Source organism: Anabas testudineus, chromosome 21, assembly GCF_900324465.2.
Source record: "Anabas testudineus chromosome 21, fAnaTes1.2, whole genome shotgun sequence".
Classification (NCBI taxonomy): domain Eukaryota; kingdom Metazoa; phylum Chordata; class Actinopteri; order Anabantiformes; family Anabantidae; genus Anabas; species Anabas testudineus.
The window spans coordinates 13049594-13068178 of record NC_046629.1 but is presented as its reverse complement, the minus strand read 5'-3'; the positions used below and the strand labels follow the sequence as shown (position 1 = coordinate 13068178).

The 18585-nt window shown below is 39.3% G+C and overlaps 4 protein-coding genes across 5 annotated transcripts; 2 read left to right on the top strand and 2 right to left on the bottom strand.

Annotated features, from left to right (window-relative positions):
* Nucleotides 1-492: 492 nt before the first annotated feature.
* spc25 (SPC25 component of NDC80 kinetochore complex) lies at nt 493-2203 on the bottom strand. The gene is made up of 5 exons (XM_033325823.1): nt 2090-2203; nt 1465-1636; nt 1061-1126; nt 710-857; nt 493-620 (listed from the first exon to the last, which is right to left on the bottom strand). Exons 2-5 carry the CDS (start codon nt 1613-1615, stop codon nt 614-616), a joined length of 372 nt encoding a protein of 123 aa, XP_033181714.1. The 5' UTR covers nt 1616-1636; nt 2090-2203; the 3' UTR covers nt 493-613.
* Nucleotides 2204-2911: 708 nt separating this feature from the next.
* Nucleotides 2912-3693, top strand: LOC113172822 (glucose-6-phosphatase 2). Its single transcript, XM_026375850.1, is given in 4 exon segments — nt 2912-2919; nt 3027-3124; nt 3127-3217; nt 3585-3693. Coding segments are annotated over 4 exon segments (306 nt in total).
* A 1772-nt stretch (nt 3694-5465) lies between these two features.
* On the bottom strand, nt 5466-16963 carry abcb11a (ATP-binding cassette, sub-family B (MDR/TAP), member 11a). Its single transcript, XM_026375848.1, has 27 exons — nt 16935-16963; nt 12242-12254; nt 12108-12149; nt 11596-11837; nt 11431-11515; nt 11206-11339; nt 10914-11085; nt 10666-10790; nt 10373-10547; nt 10183-10296; nt 9970-10080; nt 9760-9885; nt 9469-9672; nt 9218-9388; nt 8933-9122; nt 8694-8775; nt 8488-8596; nt 8240-8404; nt 8025-8129; nt 7758-7919; nt 7467-7670; nt 7113-7354; nt 6861-7017; nt 6566-6763; nt 6271-6477; nt 5861-6007; nt 5466-5666 (listed from the first exon to the last, which is right to left on the bottom strand). Exons 1-27 carry the CDS (start codon nt 16961-16963, stop codon nt 5466-5468), a joined length of 3912 nt encoding a protein of 1303 aa, XP_026231633.1.
* Nucleotides 15905-18578, top strand: dhrs9 (dehydrogenase/reductase (SDR family) member 9). Of its 2 annotated transcripts, none has more exons than XM_026377436.1 (5): nt 15905-16037; nt 17201-17517; nt 17616-17874; nt 17961-18124; nt 18268-18578. In XM_026377436.1, exons 2-5 carry the CDS (start codon nt 17205-17207, stop codon nt 18489-18491), a joined length of 960 nt encoding a protein of 319 aa, XP_026233221.1. In that variant the 5' UTR covers nt 15905-16037; nt 17201-17204; the 3' UTR covers nt 18492-18578. The 2 variants fall into 2 exon arrangements, with proteins under 2 accessions (XP_026233221.1, XP_026233222.1); XM_026377437.1 differs by lacking the exon at nt 15905-16037 and adding an exon at nt 16095-16719.
* The last annotated feature ends 7 nt before the right edge of the window (nt 18579-18585 follow it).

The window sequence follows — 18585 nt, the reverse complement described above, 5'->3', positions numbered from 1 at the left end:
TAATCCCCATTGTGACAACATAGGCACTGTCCTGATCAGTAGGGTTAATATTCCGGAAAACAAATTGCAGCTTTTCACCTTTACAAGGAAAAAAAAAACATTCTGTAAATTCTGAAGTCATATTTATGACAACTGAAGAAAGCCCGTGCTTATCTTAAGATGAGATAAAATAATTTTACAAAGCTGTGGCTGCTCCACAATATTACACTATCACAATGTGGTATAGTAATTTATGTACAAATCTCCTATACAGCAGTAAACATGTACACCACCATCTTTTATATTAACTATGTTTTTTTGTTTTTTTTTTTTCTAACTCACATCGCTGACAACATTCTGACATCAATCAAATCATAGAAAGCCTATCAGCATACTAATGTTTATCATTAGGCTGATCTCCAAAATACATCTGTTAATGTACATAAACAGTGACGGAAAATAGAAACAAGACTCAAAAAACATACAGAATATGGAAATGTACATGTTAGAAATACCTTTAACAAGTTGTGTTTTTCCGAGGATTGTTCGTATCTCCAGTCCTAAATGATCCTGAAAGACTAGTCTGGCTTTTTGGAGATTCTTCAGTCTGTCTTTATTTGCTTTATTTTGAGACTCAATTACTGAAAAGCAGAGAAAAACAAGTGCAGGGTCAATTGCTAAAACATTTTATAATCTACACCAATAATTTCATTTTCAAATATCCACTTACCCTCTTTTCCTCTTGATCTGCTCTTCTTTAAGTTTCTCTATCTTCTGAATAACATCATCTTTCTGCATTTCCTTCTGTTGAATCTCAGCTATCACATCAGAAATAGCATGCCGTTTCTCTTTCAATAACTCATTATTTTGCTGCATGTCTGGGAAAAAAAACTGTGCATTAGTTTAAGTGCTGTGCTTACCTATAGCATTTATCAGAAAGTGATGAATTATTCAGCACATCAAAACAAACAAATTAGAACAGAAACACACATGACAAAGAGTCAATACCAGAAAATGCATTAATCTTAAACATCCACACACAAGTAAGAGTATGGCACAAATATATAGCATGGAAACTGACCTATTTTGAATGACTGTATTTTCTCAAAGAGGATCTCATCATCCTTGCATTTCTTTAAGCAAGTATCTGCAAAAAATGAAAAAAACATCAATACATAACAATCCAAGTCAGAGAAATGTAGCATAAGAACAACTTTTAAGTTAAATTAATAAACTGCATACCAGTGACTGTTCTAGTCTTCTGATTAACTAAGTTAAGCTCAGAGTAACATAATACTCTACCCCACAACTATGTGACTATTTGTTCTGTGTCTTAAATGGTAATATGAGACACTTCATATTTATATTTTGTACACAGTAACAGATGACAAGTTCTATATTAAGGCTCTGGTGATTACTTCACATTTGAAAGATCAAACAAAGCGTAGATGGTTAGTCAGTGAGGTGCATTGATGCAGAACTTACCAAGAGCAGATTTTACAAACTGTCTATGAGACTGACACAGCTCTGTAGTCGTGTCTATTATCTCCCCATATGTTTTAAGTTGTTTGTTGTGGATCTCTTCCATTGCACCGGTGAACCTGACGCTCGTGTTTGGATCAGTAATGGAAGTCATGATGTCCGGAGCACAGAAAATCTGGAACAAAACCAAAATACAGCACAATTTTCATCATTTGCTTTTTGAAAATATATTTCATTTCATGCGATGACAGTGTCACCAGTGTCTTTGGGATGTGGATATCTGGCCTGATGTGTGTATGGTTTTCACTCGGGTGAACGATATGGTAATGAATGTAACACGCAACAGTAACGTTACTAATAGTTGACTATCCTTGGCCCCACTATAGGTGCAGCGTACCCTCACTGTTTATACATCACTGACATTTAGTTACTACCTAACGCGAGCTGTTAGCTCCATAGCATTAGCTGTTAGCTGGCTAATGCTAAGCTAACGCTGGCTAGCTAGAAAACAGTAGGGGCTACTTAACCGTAACAGTTCTCGTTAGAGACCTGAAGGGAGGCGGACTCACTTGTGTACACGCTGATTTCAGTGAAAACAGGCGATTTTACACCTGAACACAATACTCACAAGTTTTAAAACGTTGCCGGTGAATCGCGTCGCTACTGAAGAGGTCGTTATTTTCAAAAATCCGCGGTCTGTACACCGGAAATGACGTATTACTGTTTTGCTTCCGCGTCAAGCCAGAGGCAGCGTGTTTTCAGGATTTGATTAGTTAACTATAAAACAACTGAGTAAATAAGTTGTTATTGACTAGTAATCGTTAAAATGCAAACCAGTAGCGTACAGAGTGCCTGGATTGCATTAACAATATTAATGTTAGCGTGTAACAGTAATATAATGTCTTTGTTATGACTTTCTACCACCTAGTGGTAAATCCTGGGATTTAAACTGGGTTCAACTGAGCTGCATCATCTGAAATACTGAATAGCAACATGATATTACTGCTAATGCAGTGTGTAAACATGTTCTGACTAAACCTGACAGTAGTTTTAACACGGAAAGATGATAATGAAGCCAGTCTGTATGCTTAGCTGTGGCTGCTAGTCGGACTGTGTTTCTCAGACACAGCAGTGAAGGAAGCCCATTTAGTTGTACACCAAATGAGAATATTTATGAGGCTGGGAAAAGGATCCAGAAGGTTTCACGGGGCACTGTTTCTTTTAGTGTTTTAAATGAGCTAATATTTAACTAAAAAGTACTGGTCTGTAAAACATCTAATGGCCTTTTACCCTGTTTACGTCAGGGTGTAAACAGTTTTTTTGGTAATGTCTCAAAATGCTGAGCAGCCATGACGCCATTTCATTTAATTAATTTCAAAGCATTTCTTTCTTTGTGGGTTCCAACATAAGAGCTTGCAGTTGTTGCCATAGCTCTTTTGAATGATTTATAATGCCAGGGTGAGATATAAAGCTGTCTGAGGGCTGGATGGGGTTCATGCTCTTTGACTGGTGCTGTTGCAGTCTGCTCACAGAAAGGGACCTTCTGATGTTTTTTCTTCTCAAAGCAGTGGGGAGCTGGTAATACTGCACCTGCAGAACAACTGCAGGGAGTGCCATGACCTTCTCAACTTCATGTCAGCTGTGAGCAACATTTCTCATGTTTATTCCACCTCTGGTTTCACCTCAGTCATAATGCAGACACCAAGATCATTTGGGTGGCCCTTATTGGAGACTGGTTCAGTCTTATAATAAAACTGTAAGCCAATACTAAGGATAATATTCTATCTTTCAGAAGATTGTATGAACTCATAGACTTCATTCAGATTTTCTTTTGTTTGGTCAGTGACCTTACTGGAGGGTGCAAGAAATATAGTTCAACCACAATGATTCATTCCCTGATTTAGAGCAATTTTATATCACGTGGGCCAGGTTATTATTGTGGAAGCAGTACATTTTATTTATAAAGCCATGGGCTCATCGTGTGTATGTGAACTGATAATCTCTCAGCTTTACCAGGCCTTCTTCCAGTGCCACATCTGTCAAGTTTTCAAAGGTTTAAAGTTAATATTTTACCAAGCCGTTACAATGAGTGGGTTTCTTATCAAATTTTTGTATCTTCCCAGGTTTCCTCTTCTAAGGTCTTGTTTGTGGATGGCTTTTTGGGTCATTCTGATAAGCGTTTGCATCTCTAAAGTTTTTATTGCAACACACAGGTTATCTTCGGCCTTCTAGCTGGTGATTTCCATCCTACTTTTAGCAATTATATTTATATATTAAATTAACATTAACTTTTTCTACATTGTTAATGTATATTGGTTGCAGAGGTGGTTGATCACACTATATCAACCTACAATGCAAAACTTTTTTTTGACAGTGCAGAGCACTGATAACATTATACTGTGCTGTATAAAAGATTGTTGTAAATTTAAGTACAGGAATTCTTTTGTTGTTCGCCTTGTAAAGGACATGATCAATTAATGGTTAAACACAGGTGCACAGCTTTTGAAACTGGTTACTAAAATAAAAGATTTTTCCTTAAAACAAACTCTTAGACACGGCCACACCTGACCTTTAAACTACTGTCAGTTGATGTACAGTTTTGCTGCTCAGCTGAAAATTCAAGTAAAAGTATTAGTAGTAGTAGTAGTAAAAGTCAGAGATTTAGCAAAGCATCTGCACCAATATAAAACAATAACTCCAAAACTTGCATCTACTACAACAACAACTTAACAGCATCCTACATATATACCTTTCAATAAACGCCTGCATTTTTCAGGACCCACTGAATCATTCAGCTTTTCTGCCGGGAACAGTACATGTAGTGCACATCTGTGCAGCCTATGTATATCTTCCTCTCTGTGAATTACATAAGTTAGTTACAGCAGTTCTGTGTTTGCTTAGCTTCTTCAAGCAAAGTCAGATATTAATCAGTGAAAAGGTAATGAGGTATACCAAAGTCTCTGATGTTATTAGATTAGGCAGATTGGTTCGATTCCCAGGCATAACCACATCTTTTCCTAGCAGTTACTTGGCATCCAGCATCACCCGAGGCTGGCACTAAATTATGTAACTGTCCTATGTGTGCAGGCCACTTGCTAAGCCAAGCTTGAAGAAAGGTCTGTCTGCTTGGGTATTTTATTATACCTTAGTGCTAGGGACAAAATGACAGACAACCACTTAGCAGACTACACCTTATCCACTCTAACATACATTAAAGCTGAATATTCAGGAAGGAAAATCTGAATAACTATTGAGATTTCTGAATGTGAATATTGATTTACAAACATGGTGAAATAAAATGGATGATATTTGATGATGATAGTAACTTTTTTCTAGAAATTGTGCATTACAATACAATTGTTTGTTGTTCACATTTATTAGATGGTTGTAAAGAAGTATAAAAAGTACATAAAAGTACCTAAACTCCTTGAATTGCCCAATATTGAGTGCATTTTTCTATTTACAGAGATACTCTTTCTGATTATGTCATACTGGTCAACAATGTCCCCAAATCCCAAAGTCCTAGCTCACTGACCCATCCATCAGTTGGTCATGCCAAAGATAAAAAAATGTCCCAGTCCCAGGTAGGCTCATTGTACCTGTTGGCATTAGGCAAGAGGTGGAGTACCATACCTGGAGGAAATCTATGCAATGAGGAGAACATGCAAACTCCACAGAGATTTACTAAATGAACTATTCATGAATATACAATAAATAGCTTTATTTCTGTAAAATGAATCTACATAATAATGAAACTACATAAATTATTATTCAAGTCTGAACATGAACAACCATTTGGGCTCTCTCTCTATATATACAAAATTAAAAAACATATTTTCTATAGTATAGTTCCTCTTTTTCAGTTTCTAAGGTCACTGCATGAATGTAATGTAAGATCAAAGACTTGTTCAGTGTGATACCACAACATCATTCAATCAAAAATTTGATCTATACAAAAATAATTTCCACCAAATGCTCTTTATACAGTTTATGGCTGGATATACCTAGCTGATAGGAGCACCTGTTGTGTAAAGTTTATAATATGCACCCCTCTTGGCCATGAGTTCATCATGCGTGCCTTGCTCTATTACAACTCCATGAGACATTACTGCAATGATGTCTGCAGTTTGGATAGTAGACAGGCGGTGAGCGATGACGATACAGGTTCTTCCTTTTCTTGCTTCATCCAGAGCAGACTGAACAGTCTGCAGGAAAACAAAGCTTTGTCAGAACCCTGCTCTTTAAATAAGTTACAGTTTAATAGTCTATAATATAAAATAATATAGTATACTTCTGAGTTCATGATTATGAAACACACCATATGGATCCATCATGAATAGACCATATGTACAGGAATACCTTAGTCTATGTGGCTGGATGGTGTTTTAAAATTGGATACCTTTTCACTCTCTGTGTCAAGGGCAGAGGTAGCCTCATCTAAGAGCAGGATCTTAGGATTCCTCACAATGGCCCGGGCTATGGCAATGCGTTGTTTTTCTCCTCTTGACAGCTGGGAGCCTTGAGCACCAACCTGAGTCTCATATTTCTTAAAAAAAAAAATTGTAAATTTATTGAGAGAAGTGGAGAAACCACTGAATGCTTAGTTGATTAGCTTCAAGCTGTAAATGCAGTGGAAATAAGCCTTAATCAATTCTTGTGTTTTTGTCCTCAATGAATTTAACTTAAGTGTCATTCAACACCTAAATGATGTGGACTCGTTACCAACAAGAGAGTGTCTTTCTAGAGTGTTTAGTAGGAGTTTACTGGCAATGCATATCAAGCTGTACCAAGTAAAATGTTTCTACTTACATCTGGTAAAGTCATCACAAAGTCATGAAGATAGGCTTTTTTGGCAGCTTCTACAATCTCCTCCATGCTGATGTTGCGTGTGTTTTCCCCATACTGTATATTTTCAGCTATGCTACAGTCAAACAACACTGGTTCCTGGGAGACTATGCCAATCTGAGATCTTAGAAAAGGCACATTGACTGTATGAGACGGGTGGCCATCAATTAACTGAAAATAACAGATGACAGTGTTAATGGCTTTGGTACAGGTTAAACTTAGGAGAACTGAAAGTACTTTGGACAAATAGGCTACACACCACTTGGCCTTCATCTGGGTCATAAAACCTTTCCAGCAGTTGAACGCTGGTGCTTTTCCCACAGCCGCTGCTCCCAACAAAGGCCAAAGTCTGACCAGGCCTTACGGACACGACCAGACCATTTAACACCTGGATATCTGGTCTTGTTGGATAGGTGAACTTGCAGTTGAGGAATTGTATTTCACCTCTGAATTTTTCCTTAAGATGAACAAGTAATCACAATCATGTTAAATAATGACATCTTATTATATATCTTATTATGCACGATTCACTCTTATTTAGTGAATTCACCAACCCATTTTTCTCCATCTGTGTGACTTATACTGATTTTAGGAACTCGGTCCAACAGTTTGAAAAACTGAGCAGCAGCGGTCTTGGCTTTGGCATAATCTGGAGTGAAGGAAGAAGCTCTTCCCAGTGCTGTGCCGCTGATTACTACAGCTGAAATCACTCTGGAGGAACAACATGTGAGTGAACGTTTGATGTTAAGTAATCACTAACTCAATTCAATACTGGAGCTGAAAAGGTCTGAAAGAGTTTTACGAACCTGAAAACAAACATGTAATGTAAGCCCTCAGAACTAACCAGGTGGCCTCCATATCGAAACGAAGCAGCGTATGCCATGAAGATGACACACTGGGCAAAGCCAAAACAGATACCATAAATGTTTGCTCTCTTTTTGGCAGATTTATATGGAGGATCAAGTTTCTCCTCATATGACTCCACGAATGAGCTCTCTTTGGCCAATCCTGCAATTGTCCTGATGTTGGAAAGAGCCTCACTGGACACCTGAGGACAGCATGGAGATCACATACTGTAGCCAGTGGTTATACATAAAAATTAATAGATATCATTGGGGATAAATGTGCTGGTATCATAATAAGATGGAAGGGGATCTTACCCGACCTGCTGCTTCCATGGCTTTTTTATCTTCATTTGCAAAACCTGTTAGCATTTTAGCTTGGAAAACGCCAGACAACCCGATAAGCGGCAAGAAGCACATGATTACCAATGTTAACTTCCAGCTGAAGTAGAAGGCAATGATGAAAGAGGCTCCGATGCTGGTCAGCGAGTTTACAATCATGCCAATCTGTGAACCTGTTGCCTGAAGAAGACAATTGTACTGACTCTTTGTTTTTTGGGATACAAAATCTAAAATAGATGTACGATACCCTGTAAATCTGCTCCTTACCCCTTGCACCATGGATGCATCAGTGGCCAGTCTGGTGGTCAGAGCTCCTGGGCTGTTTCCGGGGTCATCAAACCAACCAATCTCCTGTTTCAACATGGTATAGAAGCCCACTTTCCTCAGACGACGGGTCAGCTTCTCTCCAGATTTAGCAAAAGCATATCCCTGCAACATTAAGTCAGGATCAGTTATATGTAAATCCTACCTTATCCTTTTCTGCTCCATTCATAGATAAAAAATCTCAGTAAAATTGTAAATGTTGATGCAAACCTGTAAAAACTGTGAAAAGAAACTAGTCACAGCCACGATGCAAAACAGAACACATATCCCGTTGATCTGCTCCCTCTGTTCAGTCAAGTCACCAATGGCAAAGGTCTAAAAACAGACAAAATAAACAGGCAAATCAACAAACATTAATACTTTTAAATATTTAAATTAGCAAAATGGAGCAAACATCCATCATAAGCCACTGGAGCATCTCTTACACCAAGAATCTGACTGAACAGGATGGCATAGATGGGGTTGACAGAGCCATTCACAGCAGCTCCCAGTGAGCCCAGCAGCATGTAGAGCCACTCAGGTTGGTTGTACTTAAGAATACGTGCTACAGGGGCAGGCTCTACGTGTTCGTCTTCATCGCCTTCAAATTTCTGTTAAAAATATACATTAAAGCTATTAAATCTGCACAGGGCCATTTGGATTAGTCAATGCATCACAAAAAGGGAAGAAGTACGTTTTCTGGTGGGCTTCCCGTGTCCGAAAACATCTTGATGCTGTCTGATAACACGTCAGGGACAAAATCATTAGACAATTTGCTCCCAGAACGTAGTCGAACAGAACTCCTGCAGGAATATGAATGACAACATACATGTTTTTATACAGATACTATAATGAATATATTCTCTTTGATATGATCTCTTTAAGCTGGATTTACTGTACCTTGTACTTGATCTGCAGCTTCTACGGCTAAAACTTCTCACTTTCAGAGGAAAATCGTCTTCATCAGCTTCATTAACTGCATCTGGAAAACAAAAATGACTACAGCATACAAGTACCCTCAAACACAGTCTTTAGGAGTGCTTTGTGACCCCTGCTGAGTGGTTTGAAGATAATAATCAAGACATTAATTGGTAATGACTATAATCATTAGTTGCAGTCCTACTCCACATAGATCCTACCATTAGCTTCAATGGATGTGCCTTGGTTTTGCAGTGTGACCAGAGTGAAATAGACGCCTTGTCTTTCAAGCAGCTCACTGTGTGTCCCCTTTTCCACAGCCTGGCCGTGCTCAAAACCAGTGATGACATCTGCATTTCTAATTGTGGAAAGACGGTGAGCTATAGATATTGTTGTCCTGCCCATGCGCACCTGCAGATAAGACAATTATTAGAGGGAGAGTCACTGCACAAAAGTCAACATGGTAATGATGTCAATGAGTGTGTTGTTGTAGTGTGATGGATCACCTTATCCAGTGCTTCCTGTACCACAGCTTCACTCTCATTGTCTAAAGCAGATGTGGCCATATCCAGCAAGAGGATCCTGGGGTTTCGGATCAAAGCTCGAGCAATGGCAATCCTTTGTTTCTGTCCTCCACTCATCTGGCCTCCACCTTCTCCCACCAGAGTATCAAATTTCTACAGAATTTAATGTTTGTTAAATTATAGTTTCACGTATGAATTTACCTTCTATCATATGTATCAGCTGTTGTTCGTACCTGTGGCAGATCCATGATGAAATTATAAGCATTTGCCTCTTTTGTTGCCTGGATAATGTCTTCTATTGTAACTCCAGGTCGCCCAAAGCGAATGTTTTCTGCAATGGTTGTAGCAAACAGAACCGGCTCCTGTTCAACAATACCAATAAGAGAGCGAAGCCACTGGATGTTTAAAGTTCGGATGTCATGGCCATCCAGAGTCACCTGAGAATGAGAAGCGACATTACACGGAAGCTTACAAACTTTCTGCTGACCTCGTTTTGTTGTCTGTGCTGTGTTTCGGATTGTTACCATTCCTTCCTTGGGGTCATAAAACCTCTGGATGAGCTGGATTGCTGTGCTCTTTCCAGATCCGCTTGGTCCAACAAAAGCAGTGGTCTCTCCTGCTTTTATCTGCATGCTCAGATTATTTAAAATCTGAAACAGTAGTTGTAGTACTAATCAGTTTGTGTTTGAGAACTTAGACATGGACATTAAGAACTGCGAGGCAAAGGAAATTACCTTGACATCAGGTCGTGATGGGTAGTAGAAAGTGACATTGTGGAACTCAATGTCACCTTTTACTCTGTCTAATTTGTGTCCGTCTTCTGACAAACAATCAATTTCTGGTTCCTGTGAATATAACAGCAAAAAACTTTAATTTATGGTGAACGGCCCTTCTCTTCTCTGGACTGTATGAATTATTCTAAGTCTTTAAGAGCATCCTAATTGTACCCGATCAATTGTGTCGAAGATGATCTTTGCAGCTGCGCGGCCCGAAGCAAAGGCCTCCAGACAGGGTGAGGCCTGACCCAGGTTCATGGCTGCCATGAGTACTCCGAAAAACACCTGCAAACAATCAAAGTTCACTGTTTCTGGTCCATTTCCTTCATATATACAGTCATACATTTTTTATTTTACATACCTGAATAAGACCGCCTGGAGACAGCTCCTTGGTATCGATGACCAATTTAGATCCATACCAAAAGGCCAAAGCATAACAAAGGAAAATGATGCACCACAGGAATCCTTGAAAAATGCCTATGATGGTTCCTTTTTTCACTCCCCAGTCCTGAGCTTCCACAAGGTTTCTGTCATACCTGTCCACATTCCTCACTTTAATCTCATTTTGATCAGCCAGTACTTGTGAATCAACATTTACAAATATGAACCAACTTATTACTCTAATTATATTCTATTTAGAAAAGCATGAAATACCTCTCAGCTTCTTTTTGCTCCCCACCAAACGCCGCTACTGTTCTGATGGATGACAGGACCTCGTCAGCCACTGCCCCTGCCTTTGCATAGGCCTTCAGCTCTCGTCCAGTGAGCCTGGCTACAGCCTTCAGGAAAAACAAACAAGAACATGAAAAACACGTAAACAAAAATTACTTTGGCTGAAATTAGACGACACAGACTGTAAGTGTACTTAATCTGGCATGTGTGATTCACAGCTAAACTCGTACCATAGCCATCAATCCAGCAGCTATACCAATCAGAGGGCTCACTGCCACGACCACCAAAGTAAGCTTCCATCCGCCAATGAATCCAACCATGAAGCCAAACACAAACGTGGATAGCCTCTCAATGAAGATAGATACCTGGTCAGCGATGGCATTGTTGATCTTGTTGATATCACTGACAAAGATCAAAATACACCATAAACTTTACTTTATGTCAAACAGTCCCCCAGCTGTGCACTGATGATAGATTTGTACACAATCTTATAATTTACACAATGTGAGAGCTTCCACTCACTCGGATATCCTTGTGTTCAGTTCACCAACAGAGTTGCAGTCAAACCATCCAATCTCCATTCGCATTACCTTTTTGAAATATGTCTTTCGTATTCTCTGAATCTGTCTCGCAGCCGCTGACACCCAGAAGAAAATCTACATGGAGGTACAGTACAGAATTAATTCTTTGACCACACACAATGTGCGCGTTAAATTGGAGCTGAACATAGAAAGAAATAGTACTCACTTGAAAATAACTAACCAGCAGAACTCCTAATCCGATTCCAATGTAGTAATATGCAAACATAGTCATCTGTGCTTCAATATCCACCCTGAAGATAGATGGGTAACAACACAGGTTAGTGGCCTAGATATGAAAGACAATCAAATCACTAACAAACTAATGACTCACCCACAGAATACAGTGCTGTTTGTATCTGTTTCATATATGGAGCCATTTCTCCAGTAGATGGTGTTGTTGTTGCACTCCTTGTTAGGGTCACTCAGTTCTTGGACCTCCAGCTCATAAGCCACAAACGTGTTAGTCATCATGCTGTACACCAGGAGCATGAGAGGTGAAGCTGCACCATGTATGATGGCACACAAACTCCCCACTGCCATCATCATGGTGTCTTTACAGGTGGCGAATCGAAACTGCAAAACAGAGTTTGTGGACTGTTTGTTGGTTGTTTTGAATTGAATTGTTGGTGTTCATCAGTTTTCTATGTAAACTTTTAATGGTCACTATGTAAAGACAGAATTATTATAACAAGCAAAAATTATTAGCTTAGGTTTGTTTCTCTCCTTGTATACATTCAGAGCCAAATCAAACATGAGAAAACTGTTCTGGAAATTAAGCTATTGATTGTGATTTCTGTGGAAGAATAATTTATAAAATAAAACAAGAAAAGCTACAGTAATTACCAACTGAAAGTATCCGACACTCAGTGCCTTTTCCTTTTTCTTCTTATCACTGTAAAATACAAAAAATAAATCTATAATCCATCAATACAAACTGAATCTGTGATCTGAAACACAGTCTTTCAGTAAAGACTTACCCATTCTTGATGTCTGTCAAAAAGGGAGACAATTGTATTTAGAGCTACTTATAGATGATTAGCTTTTCAAACACAAAATTCAAATTCTATTGTGTTATTTATTATTAAACCACTCACCTGCTGGTGTAATTTTGATTGATTTCTTCATCTTTGCTGCCCAAACTTAGGCAGGAGTTTCCTCACGGGCAACTGTAAATCAGTTAAAACCAGCAAAACTATCATTTGGTTGCTCAGCTGGCGAGATCCATGCAGTGTACCAAGAAAAAGGTTTAAAATAAAATCAAAGAATGGCGCTATTAGCTGAATTATACAATATGTATATTTAGTAAAACTATACAATAATAATAATAATACAATAAATTTGACATTTGCAAAAAAAAAGTGACAGATTTCAGAAAATTTAGTTAGTCAGTTTTAGGAATTCATATTTGGTGCATGTGAAAATGTGGCCATGTTTAGTTTTCATCAGGCAATGTAGACATAAAATGTAATCAAGTAATACTATAGCAAAACACTGCTGTAAACAATTAAATAGTTTCTGACAAGAACAACATTTGTTAATGGTAAATCTTTGTTAAGTATGAGCACAGCGGTAGTTTAGATCAGAGAAAATAAACTGTACGATACCTGGACTTCTCACTGAATCTCTGGTTTCTTCAGAAATGAACTCACACCACTGAGGCTCACCAGAATAAATTCCCTCTCTTATTTTCAGGTAACCTATGCCTCTCCTTTCCCATTATCTACAACGACATTAGACTGATAAGGGTTGTGTCAGCATTATGACCCCCACCTGACTCTCTTTGTGAGACAAAATGTGCTATGTTGATTGTAAAATAGAAAGATGAAGTTAGTTATGATCAGGTGATGTCTTAATAAAAGGAACACGTATTGAATCATAAATGGTGAAATTGTAGTTTGAACCTTTTTATTATTTGCAATTTAATGCTAAATAACCAAACATCAATCTAGGTAAAAAGAAACTGTACCTGCAAGATTACACAGTTTAAAACAGGTGTTTATAGTTCACTTGCCTAAACTAAAACAGTGTCAACAACAACAGATACATCAAATTTGAGGTGTGTTCATGAGGCTGTGAAGAATTCACACATTATAACATTTTCTGGTTAAAAGATTTTTTTTTTTTAAGAAAAAGGATGATTATGCATCTGAAGGCACAAATATAATAACCAAGCAGATGTCTGGGGGGTCAATGCCCGGCAGGACGAGGAGAGGGCACGGGTTCGGAATTTGCTCCTTTTTTACAGCCAGTTATTATTCATAACACAGGTAATTGATAATACAACAGGAAAGAGGGGGTTATCGTCTCTGTTGTAGCTCTGTGGGATTCCTCTCACAGCCGTAAGTGCGGGTGTGTGCGGCTCTGGGAAATGGGCCACAGGTGAGTGTTTTTGATAGGTTAAAGAGTGTGTGATTCAGCTGAGGTCTTAGGATCTTTGTAGGGGTGGTGTCACACTATTTTTGTGTGACTTTCTCTTGTCCTGTTGGAGGTAGGACTTTAGGTGAAGCTATTGTGTTGTTGTTATATCCGGTTAGGTAAATATATATATATATATATATATATATATTCTCATTTAGCTTTGCTTCGTTTAAGTTCTTAAAGTGAAATTGTCCTTTGTTAAAAAAAAAGAAAAACTTTGCTGGTGGTTTCTCAGTGCTGGGAAGAGTGAAGACTCATTTCATATTGCGTCAGTTTCCCCTAGGGCACAATGTAACACACAGTTGAAGGTCAACTGACAAAAAAAAAGCTGTGAACAAATGAAGAACAACATAAAGTACAGTAAAGTATATTTAACCAGTCTACTTCTACTTTGCTATGCTGTTGTATTCAATAGTAGGAAATGAAAGAATGCGGCTCCAAATAAAATGTTATTTTAATATTTTCTAAATACAGTACTACCACAATAGTAGGCCTACATAGTGAGTGCACACAGACAATGTGTGTTACTTTGAAAAACAAAACATTTTTTTTGGGTGACTTGGGTGAGAAGACTGACTCTCATGCTTGTACGGTAAATATGAAGGTGAAGCCTGTTGAGCAAGCAGCTCATCAGCTTAGCTGCATAAAGACATTCAACACTAGCATCTCTGTCCAAAATGAACTAAATTCACCTAACAGTGCCTCTTGAGCTCATTAAATTTAACCTGATTATTTAATTCACGTATGAAAATGACACATTTAATGTCTCCAGTAAAGAAATACAACAGAAAAGATACAAAACCAACCCTCAAACATAAGGGCGCTGCCTAATTCCCCCACAGGGGAAAAAAAAGGGAACAGGTGAGCATTACAGGTAAGATAACATACTTTCCAAACGTACAGGTAATGCTCAGCATACCATCACACAATAGACAACTTCTAATAGCAGATTTCTGTTTCGTGCTGTCTGAAGAAGAAGCTTTCCTGCTTTAGCTGCCAAGAACTGCAGACGGTTGAATCAATCATCCTGAGAGTTGCACAAGCAAAAACCTGAAAGGACACACGAAGCATGACGAATCACAACGTGAGATTGAGGATAATCTTCATCGCCGCAGATAGGTGGAGTCTTTGTTGACAGTAGCGTGGGACTAAGGAAACATAACAAACCTCTTTTCTTTTTACTCTCAAGTAGTAATGGCAGTGATTCATAGAACTAGGGCACGGAGAAAAGCAAAATGATGTAGGGAGAAAACAGGTTGCACAGGGAGAAACGTAGAGGACGTCACAGCTGTGATAATACTGATTAATACGACTATGTGAAATATTAATTATGACAATAAATTATTAATCCCTTTGAATAGATGACTCATGCCCAAATACACCTTGACATGTCACCAGTGGAACCAGCAGTTCATAGACGACTACTCTTTCAACAAATACAACCACAGTGAAGGTGTCATCTGCACCACAATAGTGAATACTGCAAACATCTCACCTTCTGGTGGATGATGTCAGGTGGTTTAGAGGAACATCAAACCTTTCTGTCTGACAAAAAAGTGCAAAATCCAGAATCAACACAGAAAAACAATGAATTCAGAGAAGAATATGTTGTATATGCAATGATCTCAGTATTAAGCACTTCTTGGTCATCATTGAGTGACGCCGCTTCCCACAATAACAATACAAAGAGAACAATGACATAAGACATTAAGTTGACCAAAGAATCATTACTGAACATTGTCATCATGGACGGGTGTGCCTTGTTTTTTTAAACAATAAACCCAAAAGCTGGTAAACTGAGACAAAGAGACGCTGCCTCTTCACTAAGCAGCGTATTAAAGTCTGCCGTCACATGATTAAAAACGGTCTCTGTCTCAAGCTCCTCCAGAAGTGATCATTTGGAGGAGTTTTGTCGATGTCCTGTGACCTACAGAGGTTGAGAGGACAATCTGGAGGATTAAAAGTCCTCCATTTGAGGTGCCCTGGAAGAGTTTATTGTTTTGTTTTGTTTTGTTTTGTTTTGAATAATAGGTTATCGGTCCCCAAACTGGATCATAGAAGTTGTAAAACCTTTTTATGAACTTCAAAGAGTCACCAAATTTGCTATTTAAACAAAAACACATTAATAATAAGGCCCATATGTAAATGAGAAACCGGTTAATCAGCTTGTCTGTGTCCAGCAGGTGTCGCTAATCTCCCATCATCACCACTGTGGAAAACCAGCTGACAGGCCCGGAAGAGACCGGAGAGGACCAGTGGAAGGACCGGCTGCGGGTCTCGGAGTCCGGATCAGTCTCCGTCTCTGTGCTGTTTCCTTCTCGTCCAGCTGCTGCTGCTGTTGACTCCGTTTGTTAGGTAACGATTTACGTGTAACTTTGTTTTTCCTGCTCTTTTAAGAGATGTTAATTTTTCTTCATCTCCGTCCTCTTGTTAAGTAACAGCTTTTATCAAATGCCAAACACGGTGATAAAGTTGATGAAGTGGTCATTTAAATCTAAAGACTATAATAGGAAAAGAAATCCGTGTTAAACCTGATTTAAAAGTGATCGGTTGGTGTGGGTAGGATCAGTTTTGGCAGCTCCAAGGTTTGCGCAACTGGATTGTGAGGTACAGGATCCACCGGCACAGGTAGGCTGTAGGAGGTAATCGATCCAGCTCCTGTGATAATCAATAACTTATGGTAAGTCCGATTTATTTTAGTTAAGCACTAAAGTTTTATCAGTGTAGTTTATCATCACCTCGTTCCAGTTTAAAATCGTATTTAAATAAAACCTGAAACCCCTCATTTCTCTGCAGTCTGGTCAGGAATCTCACACCTGGGCCAAATTGAATGGATTGAACCTGGTTTAGAAAGGCACACACCTGTTTGTAATAGTTCTCCCAGTTCACGCTGCCGGTCAGGACAAAAACCAAGCTGTAAAGAACGAGGAACTCTGTGTAGACCATCACAAGAACATGTCGTTGTGAGGCACAGGCCACAACAAGGGTACAAAACCATTTCCAAAAGTCGGGGTGCTCCCAGAAGTGCAGTGCAAAGGTGTGTAATATTTGTAAAATGGAATAAGTGTTGAACCACCAGAACTATTTGGCCTTCTGGCTAAACTAAACTAAAGGCAGGTGACCAGGAACCCCAGGTACAGTCACTGAGAAGGACGAACATCTCAGTAACAGATTTCTGGGAGCACGAGGACAAAGATTATGTGTGATCCCAAAATGAAACACATGTGCAAAGTATGTGTGCAAAACACTCACCTGATCATTTCATCCTTATGGTGACGCATGGTGGAGGCAGCTTCATGCTATGGGGTCTTCCTTCGCCAGCAGAGACGGGGACTGTCGGGCCTCAAGGAAGGATGAATGTAGCTAATTAAAGAAAGAATTGAGAAAATAATTAAATAAAGATTTTTGTAGATATTTTGAATAACAATGTATCAAACCATCCCTTATTTAACCTCACGCAGTCTGAAGAAGGCACATTCGAGTGTTATCTAATACACTGTGGTTTGTTTTTTGTCTAGAAAAATGTTCCAGTACGTCCTTGGACTGGTGACTTTTTGGTTTGTCTTTCGTTGGTACAAGGAAACCAAACGGGTGTCGAACAAGCAGGATAAATATGTGTACATCACCGGCTGTGACTCTGGGTTTGGTAACCTTCTTGCGAGACACCTGGACAAGCTGGGGTTCTGTGTGATCGCAGGCTGTTACACAGAGAAGGGCGAGGATGAACTGAAGAAGAGCTCCTCCAACAGACTGAGAACCCTTCATCTAGATGTCACTGACTCGGAAAGTGTCAGCAAGGCAGCAGCTGAGATCAAAGCTGTGGTTGGACCAAAGGGTGAGTGGGTTGAAGCAGATGATCTGTCATCCAGGTGATGTAAGGTGAGCATTATCTCATCTATTTGCATTTGTCCTGTTGTGCTTGTGTTGCTCCAGGCCTGTGGGCTGTTGTAAACAACGCCGGAGTCGCTTTGCCGTCGGGTCCCGTTGACTGGCTCACTATAGATGATTACAAGCCCATGCTGGCTGTCAATCTGGGCGGAGTGATAGATGTAACACTGAGTGTCCTCGCTCTCATTAAGAAGGCCAAAGGGAGAGTGGTGAACGTTTCCAGTGTGTTTGGACGAGTCAGCCCGTTCGGTGGACCTTACTGTGTGTCCAAATACGGGGTAGAGGCTTTCAATGACAGTCTGCGGTGAGAAGACACCTTGCTGTTTTTTTTTTTCTTCTTCCATGCTATGCATTCATTGTTCTCCTTTTTAACTGTCTCGTGTTTTTCAGGTTAAACGTGGCACCGTTCGGAGTCAAAGTTGCGTGCATCGAACCAGGGTTCTTCGCAACAAATGTGACCGACACAGCGTTGATGAAGAATAGCATAAGGAAGCTCTGGGACAAATTACCTCAGGATGTGAAGGACGACTACGGAGACAATTTTCTGGAGAGTTGTAAGTCGCTGCACAATTTATTAAGTAGAATAATTAGAAGAGAACGTTTCATTACTTTAAAAGGGCTTAGACGTTCTAGGAAATGAGAGATGTAATGACATGTCAAATAAAAAAACAACCTGTGTGAAATGTTTATCTTTCAGCTCTCGAGCAGTTGGATGAAAGGTTAAAGGTATTCAAGGACACAGACCTGATGAAGGTGGTCGGCTGTATGGAGCACGCCATCGCCGCCGTTCATCCTCGCACTCGTTACTCTCCGGGATGGGATGCCAAGTTCTTCTGGTTGCCTCTGTCGTACATGCCAACCTGCATCTCTGATAGAGTTTTTCTTAAGTTTAACCCACAACCAAAAGTATCTTTACTGTAATTTCTGTCAAGTAAGTTGTGGAGTAGAATTAGTTAAAGATTATTTTCACTGCAATAAATGTTTGCAAAAAAAGCTTTACACCATCAACGGTATC

Coding starts and splice junctions, on each gene's coding strand:
- dhrs9 (XM_026377436.1), top strand. CDS start 17,205: ATGTTCCAGTACGTCCTTGGACTGGTGACTTTTTGGTTTGTCTTTCGT. Junction 17,518..17,615: donor AGCTGTGGTTGGACCAAAGG/GTGAGTGGGTTG, acceptor GTGTTGCTCCAG/GCCTGTGGGCTGTTGTAAAC. Junction 18,125..18,267: donor AGACAATTTTCTGGAGAGTT/GTAAGTCGCTGC, acceptor TTTATCTTTCAG/CTCTCGAGCAGTTGGATGAA.
- spc25 (XM_033325823.1), bottom strand. CDS start 1,615: ATGACTTCCATTACTGATCCAAACACGAGCGTCAGGTTCACCGGTGCA. Junction 1,127..1,464: donor GTTTGTAAAATCTGCTCTTG/GTAAGTTCTGCA, acceptor CATTTTTTGCAG/ATACTTGCTTAAAGAAATGC. Junction 858..1,060: donor AATACAGTCATTCAAAATAG/GTCAGTTTCCAT, acceptor TTTTTTTCCCAG/ACATGCAGCAAAATAATGAG.
- abcb11a (XM_026375848.1), bottom strand. CDS start 16,963: ATGCGTCACCATAAGGATGAAATGATCAG. Junction 8,597..8,693: donor AGCTGCAGATCAAGTACAAG/GTACAGTAAATC, acceptor ATATTCCTGCAG/GAGTTCTGTTCGACTACGTT. Junction 6,008..6,270: donor TTGTGATGACTTTACCAGAT/GTAAGTAGAAAC, acceptor TTTTTTTTTAAG/AAATATGAGACTCAGGTTGG.